This window comes from Syngnathus scovelli, chromosome 7 (assembly GCF_024217435.2).
Source record: "Syngnathus scovelli strain Florida chromosome 7, RoL_Ssco_1.2, whole genome shotgun sequence".
In the NCBI taxonomy this organism is placed as follows: Eukaryota; Metazoa; Chordata; class Actinopteri; order Syngnathiformes; family Syngnathidae; genus Syngnathus; species Syngnathus scovelli.
The window spans coordinates 7,492,638-7,506,459 of NC_090853.1; the positions used below are offsets into that span (position 1 = coordinate 7,492,638).

Consider the following 13,822-nt stretch of genomic DNA (forward strand, 5'->3'; position numbering starts at 1 on the left):
AGGCAGAAGAACTTATAGGTGGACTCTAGTCTTAATTACAAGTTATGTTGTATTCCGTGTGCCTTTAGGGTGTACATGTCTGATGACCAAGGTAGGTTAAGGTACATTTATTGCTCTCTCTTAAGTAAAGTTGTCAGTCCCTCAATCGTCATGTTAACTATGACATTTCATTCTGTTTCCTCAATCACTATGCCTCGGTCAAATGATATTGAAGGCTTTGTTTATTATTGGTGCCATTAATAAACACTTTGGCTTTTGCCTCATGGGAAACCGTGTGATGTCGTGCTACTGGATCTTATTAGAATGTTAAGGTGTAGCTGTGTACAAACAACAAAATGTGGGATTTGTACTGATGGTGGCACTGACCTAGTCCAGAAATGAACAGAAGGTGCTGGATTCCATGACGCACTGAATCAGCCAGCGTCAGGTTGACAAAGGCCTTTATGTTGAGATGATCCACCAGAGACAACCAGGAGGCATACTGAGATTGTAGAGGGTCAGAGGGTAATGTGTCTGTTGGTGAGGGTGGGGAAAGATAAACAGATACGTAAATCAAAAGCATAATATGCAGTATCAACAGAGCATAGCCCACAGGCCACATTGAAGGGCAAAAAAAATGGCCTGAAATTAATACGGGTGTACCTCGTCTTAAATTCCATCTGTGAGTGAATAACCGCCTCATATTTCTCAACACCAAGTGTCTGCTCAAATTAGAGAAGGGCTCTTCATCTGCTAATGAAAATATAATTCCACCCAACCAAGCGACACTCAGGGGAGATTATGAACTATTCATTCAGGCCCAGCTGGTGTCCATGAAAAAAAAAAAAAAAAAAAAAAAAAAAAAAAAAAAAAAAATATATATATATATATATATATATATATATATATATATATATATATATATATATATATATATATATATATATATATATATATATATATATATATATATATATATATATATCGGCTTGAGGAACATGGCTTACATGGTATGTGTGTTCAAAGCAAATGTTTGCCATGTTAGTAGAGCATGTTTTAGAATTAAATTTTTGGAAGGTGCAGATACATTCCTTCCTAAAAAACAAAAAAAAATCTGAATAGTGTCCCATATCAGTTCTTACTGAGTTCGCCAAGTTGGACATGCCCCAGCACGTACAGTCCACTCTTTTTAATATCGTTGATGAAGGTGATGAGGCCTACACTGCTTCGCGGGTTGGAGACCATCAGCAGAACCTGCGGCCTCCAGAACTTGACGTGATCCTTCCTCACATCCAGCATGAGCAAATACTTGCGTACCTAAAAGCGACAAGGAAGACCCATAAACTGAGATGCAATTTAAAATTAAAATTTACTAGCCACTCTATAATCCGGGTCATAGCTGGGAACGGTTCTTAAGTGAGTGACATTGAATGGATTAGATTGTCAATCTGAGTCCAAATGTGGTAGAGATTGGCTACGTTTACATGAAATCTGAAAATTGTGATTGGATACACTGTTTTCAGAGACACAAATATTTTGACCTGAGAAGGACTTCGGTGTTAATGCAACACACCTTCGATCGAAACAAATCATTTCACATGGGTAGATTGAACAAACATATAGAAAATAGTAGTCAAAGAAAAAAAACCTGTGTCAACAAAATATTGCTTCGTCCATTTCCACTTTAAGTGTAAGCGTTATTTTGCATATTTTTCTTGTTTGCTGCAATGTTCCAGACCAGACCAGTTGACTCTTGCACCTGCAATGTCGTTTGCTCGCTCCACATGCACGCACGCGCGCACACACACACACACACACCATATTAACACATGTGATTTAAAAGATAGCATCATCAGACAGGTTAATGTCCTTTCTTAAAACAGTTTGAGGTCAGGAATCTTGCATTCAGCTTGCTTGTCTAACCAATTGAAGTTTCAGCAATTTCCCACCTTACTTCCATTACATTACTTGCAATTACATGTTTTCATGCTTGCATCAACAAATAACCAACAATAGTCTCAGAGGTGCAGACCAACTGCGCCCACTCATCTAATCATCTGTCTTCTTTATCTTCCCATTTTCTTTGGTCTTCTCATCCATCAGACTATCATCATTTCTGTCTCTTTGGTCTCATCCATCACTTTATTTTCTCAATCACTCATCCGCTCTCTATGCTTATATTCTGTCTACATCTATTTCTTTACTCGATACCATTGGCGTCAATTTGACTTTTTTTTGTCCCCAAGTCTTTCTTTAACACTTGTCAGCAGCTTGTTATCGTCTAGTGTGTTTTTGTTGTGAGCGTTTCTGTCTCCATTTCTTGCTGCAATGCTATCTCGCTGGCAATCTGCCATACTGGGTGCTGTTGGAACTTTGACATATTTATAGTGTTTATAACATACTGCTACACACTTGTGTAATTTGGTGTTCTTGCAATTAAAAACCGGAGACAAAGATAATAACAAAAACAATTATTTACGATATATACACTACTGTTCAAAAGTTTGGGGTCAATTAGAAGTGTCCTTATTTAAAAAAAAAAAAAAAGAAAATCGCTATTTTTTCAATGAGGACAACATTAAAGTAATCAGGAACAAACGGTATACATTATTAATATTAATACATTAATACATTATTAACAGTATTTCCTGCACTATAAGGCATAGTGACATACTCATTGAATTTTTTACTTTAGAATTGTTTTCATATATAGGGCGCACCGAATTAAAAGGCGCATAGTAGCTACTGCATCAAACTGGGGTTGACTAGGGTTGCATTATGCATCCACTATATAGAGATATGCTAAAGGGAATGTCAACCCAGTTAATTATTAGTTGAAAGGTGCAGATATTTAGTGACATTAAAAGTTTACCAATTCTAAAATTACAATTCATTTTCACATCACAAAAACCTGGCAACTCGTTGACTTCCGTGTGCTGTTGAAGCAAGCATGTAGGTTCTATTTCTCTGCTTGAATGTAATCATGTAAATTGAACTGCCCTATATAAGAGAAAAAGCATGGAAGCAAGAAGGAGGTAGATGATAGGAACGTAAGCATCAGTGAGAAGGGAAGAAACGGAAAGGGAGGAGGGGGAAGGAAGAAAAGTGCAATAAGTTGAGTGGTTGTAATAATGTTCTGCCTCTTGACAAACTGCTGGCTAACCCAGACACCCGAATCGCCTTGGCAACAGGCCTTGCTGCAATGGAACCGCCTCACCTTGAAAGCAACAGGCCCGCCTATAGAGGACATAGCGAATTGTATGACACAAAGTTATGTATGAGTACAAGTGCAGCACTTTGTTGAAGGAAAAATATGCAGAGCGTGTCAGTTAGGTCTGATATAAAAATGATAGATAGGCTGCACAACAATGAATGGGTATGAATTTGGAGAGACAGCATTTGATGTGTGTGTTGTTGTCTGCTGCTTACACTTGGCTTGGGGAGGCAATAGTCTGTGTTTGTGAATCTCAATAAACATTTTAAAGAGATTGCTTGGCAAGAACACAATTTTTTTTTTTTTTAAGTTGAGGGAGTGAGATTTTAGTTGCTGTAATAATGATAAGGCAATGCTGTGTGCATTTGTTTGTGTGTGTGCTTCAAACCTGGTGGAAAATGAGAGCCTGGCTGATGTAGCCCCAGCTTGAAGTTGGACTGAGGTAGTGAATCAGCAGAAGCAGCAGCAGCATGAAGGCGATGCTGGCTGAGGCATAGATGGAATTGATGAGAAACATCATGACGGCGCAGCCTACGATGCCCAACACACACGTATGCCAGGTGAAGTAACGAAACGTGGGCCTGGGAAGGAAAAAGTAAAATCCTTCGTTATTGAATCAGAACAGCTATTTTCTAAATCAGACCTGTTTGCATAATGACTTAAGAGTGCTCAGGGTTTAGGTAATGATTAGTCATGGCTCAACTTGCGAACATCACATGAGCTGTGTTTGATTATTATATGAGCCCTGAGCATGTCGCTTTGATTCTAATTTTGAAACAGCGACGGCTAATGTGTGCAGTAACCTCCACTATGTGCTCTGTGTGCAGGGTGGCTAAACAGATGATGGAGGACCAGAAAGATCAATACTATCAATATTTTCTTTTTACCTTTTAATGTAAAACCTCACCTCTCATGCCTTCAAATACTGGGCTGGTTCAATCCCCGAGTTGATGGACACCATTATCACGATTACACAGAGAGCAATTGCAAGTGAGTACAAATCTCAAAATTTGTGTTTATCGATTTTTTTTAATTCATATTTATTTTCACAAGGCATTAGTGTAATAAATGGTTGACACTTGTATGTTAAGTCAGAACATGTCATAGTCTATAACACAGGTGTCAAACTCAAGGGCGGGGGCCAGATACGGCCCGCCACATCATTTAATGTGGCCCGCGAAGACAAATTGTGCATCAAATTTGTGTGTCATTACTAGAGTAGAAAATTGTCATCACTTTTAAAAATATATTTTTTTTTTAAATATTTGACCAGTTTTTACTAGTCTTTTTTGAAAACGAGTTATTTGTCAGTTTGTTTTGTAGCTTATACTGTATATAATATGAGATGATCATACATTTATTTGGATTGACAGTCATAATGGCCCTTTGAAAGAAACTATGGCTACAATGCAGCCCGCGAAAAAAACGAGTTAGACACCCCTGGTCTATAACTAACACAAGTTAACACAGTAGTCAAGTTATTTACGAAGAATATCTGTATAAAAAATACCTTAAAAATATGAAACAAATACAAAATGGTAAGTATAGTATCTGAAGAGAGGGGTCTATAGTAAACCTTTTGAAATGTATGGCAACATTATTGATACTTAACTTTTAAGTCCTGACCTAAACCCACTGATGTGCCACATACAGGTTCACTACTTCAAACTTTGCTTTTACGTCTTGACCAAACATCTTAGCCTCTTTTTCACCTTATTGGAGAGGTGGGTGTAATAACAATAAAAGCTCACCTTAACCGCCCTAGCAATCCATCTCATCTTTTCGTTTCATTATGATGGTAGCTCTACAAACCGTCTCTCTCTCAACCCATCACCTGTCTGTGGTTTTCCAGCAGCTGATGTCACTTTGCTGACACGACAAAATTACCCTAAGAGAATCACTGCCAATCAGTGAATTAAAACAGGCGACTAGACTTGGACATTTGCCCAGAATCATGACATAATTACGGTAAAGTTAGGGCAGAAACTAAATTCTTATGAGCACGCACAAACACGCACACAAACACACACACACAAAGCGGTCTACGAGACGAGACATTACGTCAGCCGACAGGAGATACTCAATGACAAGTGACAGATTTCAATATCTTCCTTTTAAAATATAATTTTATCTGTAAACATTACTTACATAATTACAGTCTACACAATGTGGCAACTGTGTTCTTCGAATATGAAGTCTGCAGGTTCCAGACACACTTGCCAACTTTCTTGATTCAGGCAGAACTCTCGAATTTTAGCCCTATCTAATCTCACGATTTTACAGTGATGTAAAGGGTTTACGTTCTGGGGAATGTGATGCGACACGGCTCCTCTTTACAGAGGGGAAGACTTCACCCAGACTCCTGTCAGAAGTCATCCAGTGAGCAATCATCCTAAAACACAGTCTCATCAATATTTTGAAGCAGATGTAATGCCTCCTGTACTGTATGTTTTTTTGGCGACCATAATGATTTTCTACCAAAATCAATGAATGTTGGAATGAAAGTAAGTTTATTTTCCTGAATAACCACGAGGTACTGTGGCACTGGGAAACATTTTAACACATTTTTGTTTTGTTTGTTTTGTAAAAATTTGAATCTGGGCCAAAACGTGTATGAAGATGTTTCAAGGTGGTCAGACAAAACAGTTTTTGTATTTTCTTATGATTGGTTTGAGTTTGACAGAGGTCTAATGGAAAGGTCTGCAATTACTTTAAAAGAAAAATATTTGAGCAACTACGGCAAAAGCAAACAACATATTGTTTGTACAAATAGACTGTGATAAACTTTCTACTTTTAGGTACTTTACCAATGTGGCACAAAGTCTCCTTTCTGCCAGAGTTCATGTTAAAAGGTCATAAAGTTCAAAAGGTTAAAAGACCCTTTGATTGTATCCTAGTGATTCTCGTATCCATTGTTTCCTATAAATCCACACATATTTAGTGATCCATCTGGATTTTATTGCACTATACATTTAACAAAATATAGTATGTACTTAACAGAGGACTAACCACGTAGTAGTTCGTTCGGATGGTCAATTCACTTATTAAAACAGAGACAATCAACTTGGATCAGAGATTGTGGTTGGTAAAGGGAATGTCGGTGTCTTTTGAATGCAATGGGAATAGAAAACATGTGACCTGTAATTCACATAATTAAAATCCACATGGAAACAATGAAGAGCAGATTATCCCCTTAATCTTGCTCAGTGACAAAACAATGCTGTATATATGTGCTGCATTTTTTGTTTCTGTGGGCATTTGTGTGTTCTTAGGCAGTCCTGCAGAGTGACTGCAGTTGGCCTTAAGGAATAGTCTGCGTTGCTGGAACCACTACTGATAAAGCTGTAGCCCACACAGAGGCCTCACCACACTAAAAGATAACACCAGAAATGCGCACGCACGCACGCACGCACGCACGCACGCACGCATGCACGCTCACACGATGCTCGCGTCAGACAGCTTTACTCACACATCGATAATCAGGAACAAAAAAAAACCTCCGGCATGACTTCACACAAAGCCATTGTCCAAATTGCATGCCTTTACGCTTCCGTTGTATCCATATTCTGCAGATACATTTGCACACAGACAGACTTAACAAGTAGGTATTTTTTTCCGCTACATCATAATTTCAAACCCACCCCTACACAATGCCAAATTTAAGGGAAAGGGAAATATTTCTGCTAAATTAGTTATGCTAATTACAGAGCAGCTCTCCAGGGAGACATGGGGCTAAATGGCTTTTAATTCTTTTTGCCTGGAAAGAGATGTGGGAGAACGCCTCGGCACAATGAAAGAAGCAGACAGAGTAAAAAGAGGAAAACAACTAGAAACGTACGGCTAGCAGACAGGCCGCATTATCAGCGCGGTGACTCCTTGGCATGGGAGATCAGCAGGTGGGAAAGTTTTGCCTCCGTGATGACTAATTCCTGCAGCCTGTTCTAAAAGTCAACAAGATGCAATTCCCTGAAATAGCATAAAGAAAAGCATACTTTAAGAGCACTTTCCATTTTGTTGGACTGTATGTTACATGAAACAGTTGTGTGTGTGTGAATGCACAGTTTTTTTGCATGTTTCTTGCACATTAAAATGGTTAGAATCATCAAGCCTATTTTAATTGGCAAAGTCACACAAATATATTCTTTTTTCTAAATAATCTTTGGGGATAAAAAAAAATATTTTTTGGTAGAAAAAAAATGTTAATCCCTCCCCATATAGTAGAAAAAAAGTAGTAGGGCTTATTAAAAATGCTAATCCCTCCCCTTATAGTATATAAAAAAGTAGGGTTTATGCACACCCTTATACATAAATATGGTGGTGACAGTGTGATGGTGTGGGGCTGCCCTGTTTCTTCAGGACTTGAATCTTCTGTGATTATTGGATATTGAATTCTGGTGTCCATGTGGAAATACTGACATTCAAACATTCAGCCATCAGTAGCTTGATGTTCATTCCCGTTTTATGCCACGCTGTCTCTAATCTCGATCTTTTTATTTTTTGGGTGGGAAGAAATCTGTCAAATGCATGTCACCATCTTGTGTTTAGCTGCTGACAGTTTTGTATTTTTCTACTTAGGGGCCTGGTGGATGGGTGTAGCCAGCACATAACTGCTTGGCATCTAAATCAGCAGGGTCCTTAAGTGCTAAAAGAAGCTAGTTGCTGTTGTTTGTCTTAGTCAATGGAACACGTGAGTTTTACCTGCCATGGTTCATCTCGTACAAGTATGTATCAGAAATATGTCGGGTTTTCTTATTCTTATTTTTATTTTTTTTAAAGTGAACTAGTCTGTGTTTTTGTGTGGTTGTCTGTCAGTATCTAAGATCCAGAAACTGCTCTTTCATTTGTTACATTTTCCCCTTGTTTATTCATCACATATAAGTAGATTGAGGTACGAGCTTGGTTACCTATCAAACTCGAGAAACAATTGTAATGCTGAAAAATGTGCAGGTTAGAGTAAATAAAATTCATATAATTTCGGAGAACAGCTCTTTCAAATGTAAAATGTAATAAATGATTATTTTTACGTTTGGCAAAACAAATCATTGATTTGAACTAGTGCTCAACCTTTGTGTTGTTTTTAAATTTTGTGTTTACGCTGTCTGTTTTGGTATCTTTACTTTAACTGCACTCAAGCTATACGTGCTTGGGAGGCTCCAAGTATTCTCATAAATTTCAGGACTAATATCCAGCTTTTACTGCAGGGGAATCCATAACACAAAATGCAATACCGGAGGTGATATGTCATAACAAGGGAATGATGCACTGTGCCTAAACAGCTTCTCTCCAGTGTGACAAATTAAAAGCAGTTGCACTTATCATGTTTAGAACATATCTCTCAGCCCAAGGAAAGGTTTAATCCTGGAAAGTATGACTTAAGGAAAGCGGTCCCGGTTACTGCGTTTGGAGATGCACATCTATAATGACAGATAGTAGCAGCAGCAACCAGAAATATGAAATGACTCATAAAAAGTGATTCAAATACCAAATGCCAGCAGTGCCACAATGTAATCATTGAGCTAAAAACACACTGACGCTGTCCTCATGTGTGAACACAGCTTTAGGGAGCTTTTATAAATCAGGGTCATTGCTAGTGTCCAAGGAATACAAGCCACACGCCAAAACACAAACATTGTAAATTTAAATCTTTTAGCATCTCCAATCCCAGGTACTTGAACAACCAATTCACATTGCACACCCTCAAACACAAACAGTTTTATTGCTGGTCCCTCTCCAATATGGGGCCATAAGCAGGGACCAGGTTTATGTCTTTTAATTAGTACACAGTTGCCATAGTAGCATCCAGCTGGAATACAAGCACCCCTTTCACACATAAACAATGGTACCCATAGAGAAGAGAGAACAGGAGGGGATTATGATTAGAGTGGAAATGGGAAAATGTGCAACAAAATAATATATCTTATTGAGTTTTATGTATTGCCTTTATTATCAAAATGTGACCTGGGTAAGGGTGTGAGGGGTAAGACGAACAACTCCATATTTGAAAGCGATGGATCATAACACTAGCTGAATGCATATTGGGATCGTTGTTTTACCTGAAATTGGGTGCAGATGCCCATTCCAGAGCAAGGCATGCCAAGTCCACAGCGGCATAAACCAGCAGAAAGAAAATGGTCACAATACTGGCAATGGTGTTGAGCTTTCCAGAAAACAGCACCAACTACAGCAAATAAACAAAGGAAGAGGGGGGGGAATAAAGAAAAATAAAAGGCAACAATTATAGAATGTATTGAAATTACCAAAACAAGTTAGAAGAACAATTGCAAAGTGTATAAAACCTGCGCTTCACCGTACTTTCAAATCTTGAAAGAGCATAGCAATATAAAGGTCAGTCAAGAAAAAGTCACATTTTACAATAATGAATGGGGAAAAAAAAGGTCTAATTCTACTAGACACACAACTTTTGCACAGTACGACACAGAAACAACACGCAGCAAATAGCTGCTGCTAATGCATCGCCTCTCCTCTGTGCAAGCCATAACAGAGTTTACCAAGAACTCTCAAAGGTCCCCCACACAGCAGGAAATTCTTTGATTCGCTGATATCCAACTTCATGGCCCCTATTTGAAATGGAAAGTGTAAAGGGGAACTAAAAGTTGTTGAACCTTGGCTTTTCTACCTAGGTGTTCTTTAACAACTCACTCAAATGATTATTTCCACATTTGGGTGACCAACAACTCTTGGTAGAGTGCTATTGGAAACATTCATCTGTTATCAAATGCTTGTAGTGAAATAACCAATTATCTTTTTCAGTAAAGCATATGACCCAGAGTCCTTGGTAACAAGACTCTTACACATGGAAAAGATGAAATCCTAAAATCAATCTTTGCTTGCTTAATATGCGGAACAAGAATCAGAGTGATGTAATTGAGAAAAAAATTCAAACAACAGGTATCTCTGAAGTAACATTAACTATATTCTTTTTTGAAACCAAATTCCACTATCACATAAAATTTCACCTGCGGCAGTTAAGGAAAATGAGAGCATACAACCTCTGGAATCATCTTTAAAGAACCTATGCGTGTGGCGGAATATTACATCTATTTTGCATTGCGCATATGCCCCAGTTCTTGTCTGACTTACAATGAGAAGTTGAAAGAATCTATCTATGTATTAAATAAACGGGTTTAAAAATGGCAAGTCAGTGTGATTTCAGACCAATATTGAACACAGTGCTATCTAGGGGAGTCAAAAAATACAATAACAGGTTCATGAAGCAAATTTGAAGCATCTGCCCCATCTATCCTGACCTTTGGAGACCCCTGGCTGTGTGTGGTGCACAATATGTGTGTATTGTGTGATACATACCCCGATTCATCTATATAAGAAGACCTGTAAGTACTTCATCCGTAGTGATAACAAAATTTTACTAATCAATATCTGTAAACTATTTACCCTTCTCATTAAAAAACAAAACTATTTAAGTTGAATGTATTTATTTTTATTATATTATTTCATTTTAATTATTTAATTTTTGTTTTTTAGTGTGACTCAGCGGCCCACTATTGGCAAACTGCTAGTATTTTTAGGTAAGACAGAGAGGAAGGGACTTGAATAACAAAATAAATATTTAAAAACTTAAATTGTATCTTCATTTTATTGGATTAGCATTTTGTTGAATGTTTTGTGTCTGCATATTGTGCTTGGACAAAAATTGTAAAGTGGACTATTATACATACCCTGTATTATCCTGTGTATTATAAAATGACTGACTGTTGCTTTTATCCAACATGTACCTAAATGAAATTTTCAGAAAAAAAAACAAGATGAGCTCCTTACGATCCAGTAATGTTCGTGGTTATGTGTGTGTCTCTGTGTGTGTCTGTGTGTGTGTCTCTGTGTGTGTCTCTGTGTGTGTCTGTGTGTGTGTCTGTGTGTGTGTGGGGGGGGGGGGGGGGGAGGGGGGAGACAAGATTACAATCAGACTTATGTCATCAGTGAATTATTGGAATGGTGGTGGAATAGAGCAGGAAGATGAGAGTCAATGATCTCCGAGGAGCAAACGATTTCCATCTAATTGCTCCCCTTCTACTCACAGGCAGTTGAGATGGGTGAAAAGGACACACGGGACAAAGAGAGAAAAAGAAACAAAGAGCGCAAGTAATGATAAAGCATTCTGCCTCGTCCTCTTTCTTTGAATAATGATGGTATTGTCAGGCCTTTAACACAAAAGTCTGTATTTCACAATCCAAGGCCCATCCCCTTTGCCAATAGTCTCCTCTACAACCAAAACTGACTTGTATAAACCATAATTAATAAATTAATTTATGCATTTATGGAAACTGCAATAGTATTCCTCACTTACTTGTACAAGGAACCAGGAAATAAGTACAGAGACCCATGGGTTGCCACTGTTCGATGTCTTTTTCGCAGGAGACAACACTTTACCTGAAGCAAGAAAAGAAAAACAATGTGAAAAACGGTTTTGTTATTACATTGAATCTCATGCTTAGGTTAGGTACTTAATTATTTTCTCAATTATTTACTTTGGGTAGAAAAAAAAATAGTATATAGTAAATGTGAGCTGTTATAAACTGACAATTCTGTGTGTTTCTGTTATAATATACCAAGTGAAAGTATATACAGTATTACATTGCAATGTATTTTCTAGTAACCAGAAAGGAAATGTGCTCCATACCAAACAAGTCATCTTTGGCTAATGCATAGAGGATGCGTGAGGCTCCAATGAGGTTGCTCATTGCTGCTGAAAGTGTGGAGGAGTAAACTCCAATGGTGACAAAGGGATTCCAGACATTAATATCTCTCAGAAAACTGTAATCTTTTTGAAGCAGCACTCTGGAAGGAAAACAAATAGCAATCACTGATCATTCAGAACCCTTGATTTTACATTTTTAATCACCCCACTTATTGCACGCAAAATTGTTACACTCATCATACATCAAGATAGTTCCAAATAATAATAATAATAAAACAAACAGACTGGCCATGCTACAGAGTGCTTGTATTGCCTCCTCTCAGTTTTTTTTTTTAAGGTCCGTTCCCACTGTGCAGTACTCGAGAGGCCCTTCTAACCAATCTAACCCATCAGGGAAGACAGCCAGTCTTGTGTGTCTTGGCACCGAAATGAAACACATTACCATGGCAAGAGCTGCTAAAAACACTGAGGCTATGTTTAACTGAATCGGCGAGCTTGGTCTGGGCTATGGATGCTCTCTTGACGGAAATGCATAGTGACGTCCTTGTTTACGCACTTGAAACTGGCAGCATCTTACCAGACCTTTTCTGTGACGGGTGAACTTGTTTGAAACGATTTGTAACTTGTTTTTATAAAGCCGTTGAATGAAGAAATGTGTCAAAACACAACTGCTGTGTTTGTTCCATCTCGATAAATCATGTCAATGTTGAATGTTTTATAATCTGTGTGCGTCACACCGCTATAAAAGGTCAATTCTGATGAATGTAGTGGAGCATGCTCACAGGTAACAAGAGATCAAATCGTTTCAGTTGGAGTACAAAAATGAATCCATGTAAAACATATGAAGCGGGTGAGTTGTGTAATTTGGACTTTCTTGAAGGACTGAATATTTGTCTTATTCCTTCCTGACCTTTTCTAAGCTCATAACTGCACTTTATTTATTTAATGCCTCGTGATTTTGATACAAAAAATATTAGGTTTGTGTAGCTTCGGTTACACGTTTACTAAAATGCTAGGTTTGAGTTTAAACTTATATTTGTTTGAAAACAACCCACTGAAAATGGATGTTTCGCCCAGGACGCAAAAGTAGCCAGGACCGCCTCTGAATACATCCACAGATGGATATTAAGGGAATGGGAAAGGTTTATGTCACGTAAAAATATTGGGGACGGTTTAAAAAGCTTTAATATTGTGCACTGGACCGCAATGCAAAAGGAGATTCATGCGCAACCGTGACTCACTTTGGTTTCGCTATGCATGATGTGTAGTTTGGTAGTTCTGAAGGTGGACACGTTGCATTACTTGACAAGGAAAAAACACTCTTGTAATTGACTTCCATGATATCTAGTGGCCAACAAGAAACACCATGTGTTGGAAATTTCAATATAACGGTGTCTAAATGTCTAAATAATACATGCCGTTTTATAATCCGGTGCGCCTTATAGTGCGGAAAATACGGTATATTGTTTCTACTTCGCGGATTTTTGTTTTTCGTGGGTGGTTCTGGAACGTATCTCCCGCAAAAAAAAATAAGTAATCCCTGTACTACCAATTGTTAATACAATACTACATTGAACTATCTTGCATATAATGCTACCAAACATATCCATTTAAATTCCCAACCACAATAATAGATTATGAACCTATTACCTTCACATAGGAGATCAAAATCAAGTGGCCCAACGGTGGTGTGTCATTTTAAACTCATTTATTGCAGGGGCAAAATGGTTTTCAATGAAAATGTTGAGAGCAAAGTGATGATTGTTCTACCAAGGTGCCTAATGATGAGCTCCTGGAGGGGACTCACTCCGGAGAGAGCGACGATGAGAGAGTAAGTGTGCATGAGAGTGACTGTGCTTGCGCGTATTAGCGCACAAGATGCTGCAGTCAACATGGAGGCAGTGAGATCAGAAATGAAAAAACACAGCAGGGTGTGCATGATTACCTCTGGCCCC

The 13,822-nt window shown here is 38.2% G+C and overlaps 1 protein-coding gene across 2 annotated transcripts in view; it reads right to left on the bottom strand.

Moving 5' to 3' along the window:
- zgc:153039 overlaps positions 1–13,822 on the bottom strand; it is a 36,100-nt gene that overhangs the window by 4,186 nt on the left and 18,092 nt on the right. Inside the window, exons 7-12 of one of the 2 annotated variants that reach the window (XM_049725596.2) lie at positions 11,850–12,007; positions 11,517–11,599; positions 9,247–9,371; positions 3,582–3,774; positions 1,122–1,296; positions 367–513 (exon numbers count right to left, since the gene is read on the bottom strand). In XM_049725596.2, the coding sequence (XP_049581553.1) occupies positions 367–513; positions 1,122–1,296; positions 3,582–3,774; positions 9,247–9,371; positions 11,517–11,599; positions 11,850–12,007 (881 nt within the window). Of the gene's footprint in view, positions 1–366; positions 514–1,121; positions 1,297–3,581; positions 3,775–6,641; positions 7,160–9,246; positions 9,372–11,516; positions 11,600–11,849; positions 12,008–13,822 lie in introns of those variants that run through there. The other variant, XM_068651366.1, reaches the window with a different exon arrangement.